The sequence below is a fragment of the Benincasa hispida genome, chromosome 6, assembly GCF_027475165.1.
Source record: "Benincasa hispida cultivar pf3 chromosome 6, pf3_genome.v1.1, whole genome shotgun sequence".
NCBI classification, from domain to species: domain Eukaryota; kingdom Viridiplantae; phylum Streptophyta; class Magnoliopsida; order Cucurbitales; family Cucurbitaceae; genus Benincasa; species Benincasa hispida.
Window position 1 is genome coordinate 22985263 of NC_143483.1, and position 5991 is coordinate 22991253.

At 43.2% G+C, this 5991-nt stretch overlaps 1 protein-coding gene across 1 annotated transcript; it reads left to right on the plus strand.

Moving 5' to 3' along the window:
• Positions 1-346: 346 nt before the first annotated feature.
• LOC150035514 (uncharacterized) lies at positions 347-1009 on the plus strand. The gene has a single exon (XM_090314340.1). The coding sequence runs from the start codon at positions 347-349 to the stop codon at positions 1007-1009; it is 663 nt and encodes a 220-aa protein (XP_090170466.1).
• Positions 1010-5991: the final 4982 nt, after the last annotated feature.

Sequence of the window (5991 nt, forward strand, 5' to 3'; positions counted from 1 at the left end):
CCAACAACAATTAGTTAGTCTTTAGCAACAGATGGTCGCCCTGGGAGCCAGATTGAATGGCCATGATTCTTCTTCGATGTATTCAGAAAATTCGGTATTGTTTCCTACTCCTCCAACTTCTAATCTTTTATCTAGAACAATTGGAAATTCTGCAGGAATGATCACGGGAGAGAAGTTGAATGGGCAAAATTACTTCCCTTGGTCCCAAACAATTAAAATGATTCTTGAGGGACACCATAAGTTTGGATATTTAACTGGAGAGATACCATGACCGAATCCTGGGGATCCTCAAGAGCGTGTCTGGAAGGCAGAGGATTCTTTGCTCCACTCAATGTTAATCAGTAGCATGGAACCACAAATCAGGAAACCCTTACTCTATTCAGCCACTGCTCGAGATATTTGGGATGCAGTCCGAAGGTTATATTCGAGGCGTCAGAATGCATCCTGCCTGTATACTCTACGTAAACAGGTTCACGAATGCAAACAAGGGAGCATGGATGTAACGTCATACTTCAGCAAGATGTCATTGTTATGGCAAGAAATGGATCTATGTCGGGAGATCATCTGGACCTACCCACAAGATGGAATTCAATACTCCAAGATAGAAGAGGTTGAGGGTGTGTATGATTTTCTTGCTGGGATGCACCCCAAATTTGATACAGTTCGCAGTAGAATACTAGGGCAGAAACCAATTTCGTCTCTCATGGAGGTCTGTTCAGAAGTTAGATTGGAAGAAGATAGATCGAGTGCAATGAACGGGCTAAGTGTTACCACTGTAGAGTCAGCTGCTTTCGGGGTGAAGTCCGCTGGAGCTGATGGTGACAAGCAGAATAGTAAAACACCCCCAGTTTGTGAGCATTGCAAAAAACAGTGGCACACGAAGGATCAGTGCTGGAAATTGCATGGTCGCCCTCCAAATGGTAAACGTCGCCCTCCGAATGACAAGTCGAAATCTGGGCGTGCTCTAGTGGGTGAATCAGTTGAGGGGGCTGCACAACCTCAGACATAGCCTCCAGTGACTAATCCCGGTGATTTAGGTACCATAGAAATCGGAACAGTTGCTCAATCAGGTAACCCTCAATCTTTTAGTTTCCTTGTTGAAGGGAATGAGTTATGGATTCTAGATTCAGGAGCAACCGATCACTTGACTGGCTCATCCGTCCGGTTTCTCTCATACTATCCAAGTGCTAGAAATGAGAGGATTTGAATTGCGGATGGGTCCTTCGCTTCTGTTGCTGGAAAAGGCAGACTGTCACCATTTCAGGGATTAACTCTGCAAAATGTCTTACATGTGCCCAAAATTTCTTACAACTTATTATCAATAAGCAAAATGACAAAAGATTTGAACTGTAGAGTTGTCTTCTCACCAGATACTACTTTGTTTCAGGACTTGAGCTCGGGGAGGACGATTGGCACTGCCCGATATGACAGAGGCCTATATTTCCTTTCTACAGATGCTTCCTCCAGAAGCTTGTTTAGGACTAGTCTTTTATCTTCGTTTACTATATCTGAAACAAATTATTTATTGTGGCATTTTCGTCTTGAACATCCTAGTTTTCAATATATGCGATATCTGTTTCCTCATTTATTCCATAATGTGAATGTTTCTTCATTATCTTGTGATGTCTGTATACGTGCTAAACAACCTCGCATGTCATTTGTTTCTCAGCCCTATAAGCCTACCCAGCCTTTTCACTTGGTCCACAGTGATGTTTGGGGTCCCTCGAGCATCGCTACCTTGTCTGGTAAACGGTGGTTTGTAACTTTCATTGATGACCATACTCGACTTACATGGGTATATCTCCTTGCTGATAAGTCTGAGGTTTTATCTACCTTCAAACAGTTCTATACCACTGTATTAACACAGTTTAACACAAAGATTTCCATTCTACGAAGTGACAATGGTCGTGAGTTTGTCAACCACACCTTCCAGGAATTCCTAGTGTCAAAAGGGATTATCCATCAAAACTCGTGTGCATATACTCCACAACAAAATGGGGTAGCTAAACGGAAAAATCGCCATCTCATTGAAGTTGCTCGTTCCTTGATAATTCCAGCGTCTCTTCCTTCGTACCTGTGGGGAGATGGGGTTCTTACCGCAACTCATCTAATTAATAGAATGCCTTCACAAAGTCTAAAGTTTCAAACCCCTCTTGAGTGCTTCAAAGAGTCCTATCAGTCTACCCGTCTTATTCCTGAGGTTCCTCTTCGTGTGTTTGGGTGTACAGCCTTTGTTCATACTCATGGTCCACATCGGACTAAGTTTGCTCCACGAGCTAAAACATGTGTGTTTGTCGGGTATCCCCTTCATCAGCGAGGCTATAAATGCTTTCATCCATCTTCCAAAAAATATTTTGTCACTATGGATGTCACGTTCCTTGAAGACAAACCGTTCTTTCCCGTTAGTCATCTTCAGGGGGAGACCACGAATGAAGAGACTAACAATTCCATGTACTCCATACCCATTAGCCTCAACCTTGAGCCTAGTCTGAATATTTCTGAACTTGAGCTTAGTCCCAATGTTCCTGGACCTAGTCTACCTCGTCTTAAACCTAATTCTGCTCCTGTTGTTCTCGTGTTGGTTCTTCCTACTAGACAAGTACCCTGGATAACATATTATAGGAGGAATCTCAGAAAGGAAATTCAGGAAACCTCTAGTGTTCCATCGGAAAGTGTTCAAGCGTCGGAACCAGCTCAGGTTCAAGATCCCATTGTTTCAAAGGAGAGTCTTGAAGAAAAGTCTGGGAACATAGAAAATGAAGAAATGAGCTCAGAGAAGGTTGAAACTTCAAGAAGGAATGAGATGCTGAAAGATCCTCAAGAAGATGCAGAATTGTCTCAAAAGTCTGATACTGAAGAGGGACAGACGAAAACTGACAACTATGATACCACTCTGGATATGCCAATTGCTCTGAGAAAGGGAACCAGGTCATGTACAAAATACCCTTTGCATAGCTTTTTGATCTATAGTAACTTATCTCCTGTTTTTAAGGCTTTTACTACTCAGCTAGATGCTCTAACAATACCTATCAGTGTACATGCGGCCATGGAAGTTCCCGAGTGGAAAGCAGCAGTAATGGAGGAAATGAGAGCTCTTGAGGCAAATAAGACTTGGGAGTTAGTAGCTCTCCCTAGAGGTCACAAAACAGTTGGTTGCAAATGAGTGTTCACAGTGAAGTATAAGTCTGACGGAACACTCGAGAGGTATAAAGCCAGGTTAGTTGCTAAAGGATTCACTCAGACGTATGGGATTGATTATTCAGAAACTTTTTCACCAGTGGCTAAGTTAAACATGATTCATGTTCTTCTGTCTATCGCCGTGAATAAAGATTGGCCCCTACATCAACTAGATGTAAAGAATGCATTACTAAATGGTGAGTTGGAAGAGGAGGTTTATATGAGTCCACCTCCAGGTTTCGAAGCTAAGTTTGGGAATCATGTTTGCAAACTCAGGAAGTCTTTATATGGGTTAAAGCAGTCTCCTAGGGCCTGGTTTGACAGGTTCACCGTGTTTGTTAAGTCCCAAGGGTTTGTTCAGGGGCATTCTGATCATACCTTGTTTACCAAAAAATCACCCTTAGGAAAGATTGCTGTGTTGGTAGTATATGTTGATGACATCATCCTATCAGGGATGATACGGCAAAAATTGCTAAGCTAAAACAAAGGATGGCAAGTGAATTTGAAATTAAGGATCTTGGTAGTTTAAGGTATTTTCTAGGGATGGAAGTGGCAAGATCAAAAGCAGGAATATCTGTTTCTCAGCGGAAGTACATTCTGGACTTGTTAAAGGAAACAGAAATGACCGGATGCAAACCTATTGACACTCCTATTGAGGTCAATAGCAAACTGAAAAAGTGTTTCGAAAGGAGTTCCTGTGAATAAGGAGAGGTATCAACGCCTAGTAGGAAAACTGATTTACTTGTCTCATACTAGGCCCGACATCTCCTATGCTGTGAGTGTAGTAAGTCAGTTCATGCAGAGTCCATATGAGGAGCACATGGAAGCTGTGACTCGAATTTTGAGATATTTAAAGTCCACCCCTGGGAAGGGCTTGGTATTCAGGAAACGTGTTTCGAAAGGAGTTCCTGTGAATAAGGAGAGGTATCAACGCCTAGTAGGAAAACTGATTTACTTGTCTCATACTAGGCCCGACATCTCCTATGCTGTGAGTGTAGTAAGTCAGTTCATGCAGAGTCCATATGAGGAGCACATGGAAGCTGTGACTCGAATTTTGAGATATTTAAAGTCCACCCCTGGGAAGGGCTTGGTATTCAGGAAACATGACACACGAAGCATCGAGGCATATACTGACTCAGATTGGGCCGGATCTGTGACTGATAGAAGGTCAACCTCAGGGTACTGTACCTTTGTATGGGGAAATTTGGTAACTTGGCGGAGTAAAAAACAGGGTGTAGTGGCCAGAAGTAGTGCTGAGGCAGAGTATAGAGCTATGAATCTGGGAGTGTGTGAAGAAATCTGGTTGCAGAAAGTTTTATCTGATCTTCACGAGAGTAGTCCAGGGTCTATGAAGTTGTATTGTGATAATAAGGCTGCCATCAGTATTGCGAATAATCCCGTGCAACATGATAGAACCAAACATGTGGAAATTGACAGGCACTTTATTAAAGAAAAGTTAGACCGCGGAGCTATTTGTATTCCCTATGTACCTTCAGTCCAACAGATTGCCGATGTTCTTACGAAAGGGTTATCGAGACAGACGTTTGAAGCTTGTATTAGCAAGTTGGGTCTTGCCGATATCTATGCCCCAACTTGAGGGGGAGTGTGGAAATACGTTAAATTAGCCCTAAGGGCATTTTTGTCTTTTTACTGTATTTGCTAAATTAGGGTTTCACCTCATTCTATTTATATCTAAGGATGGGTCTATTGTAAACATGACATAAAATAATAAGTTCTTTTCTACCGTGGTTTTTCTTCCCTGAATTAGGGTTTTCCACGTAAACTTCTTGTGTCGTCTTTTTCCTATTTCAATAATATGATATGTTGTGTAAGACCCTAACATTAAATCTAGGGTAGAAGGTTACTAAGAGAAGGAAAAATTCTAAGTAGTAAAATGTAAAAAAAAATAATACTAAAAGAAGTATGTATTGGAGTAAGACAAAAATGGTGAATGCGTTAGTACTAAGTTATGTGGAAATGGAGAGGATCAAAAGGTGGCCAACAGAAACAAGTGTTTGGATTATGGCCAGCACATGTGGAGGGCCTAAGTGTACTGAACACAAAGGATACGTGGATGGCTGGCCTAAGGGTGCGTGGGAGGCTGGCTCTATGTTGCGCTAATCGTTGGACGCAAAGGTAGAGGAGGACGCGGGAAAGGCATGTGCTGGAGGGTGGCATGCGTCGATGCACAGCGCCCTGCCTAGCGCCCATGTGTCGAGTGCCTCTGCCAAGCACCCAGCCATACGTTGAGCGCCCTGCCGTGCATCCATGCGTCGAGCGCCTCTGCCAAGCGTCCAGTCCATGCATCGAGCGCCAAGTGCCCATGCGCCCAGCACTCATGCCACACGCCCCATGCATCGGTGACATGCGCCTATAATGCGGCCATGGTAAGTCGATGCAGGCAAGCACTTATGCGTCAAGGCATGCGGCGAAGGGGCTTACGGCAAAGGAAGTATACGTCGTTGGTCGAAGGCAAGCGTCTAAGATGCACGGCAAAACTATAGTATATGACAAAGGTTATGCGTCGATGGCATTAAACATGCGATGGTTATAGCCACCCTATGCGATAGTTAATAGATGTATGGGTGCATGGATAAAAGGAAGGCTGGCTGATGGAGGCTATGGATGCATTGTAACTCAAAGGTTGCGTTAACAAGAACCTCGAGAGAGGATGGCACCATCCAAAAGATGCGTCTAAAGGCATACTAAGTTATATGGATAAACACCCTTAGGCACTAAGTAAATGAGGTGGCAAAAGGAGGTTTCATGTAAAAGTGACTCTTATCACTCTAAGTAGGAGGTGGAAGAAGAAGG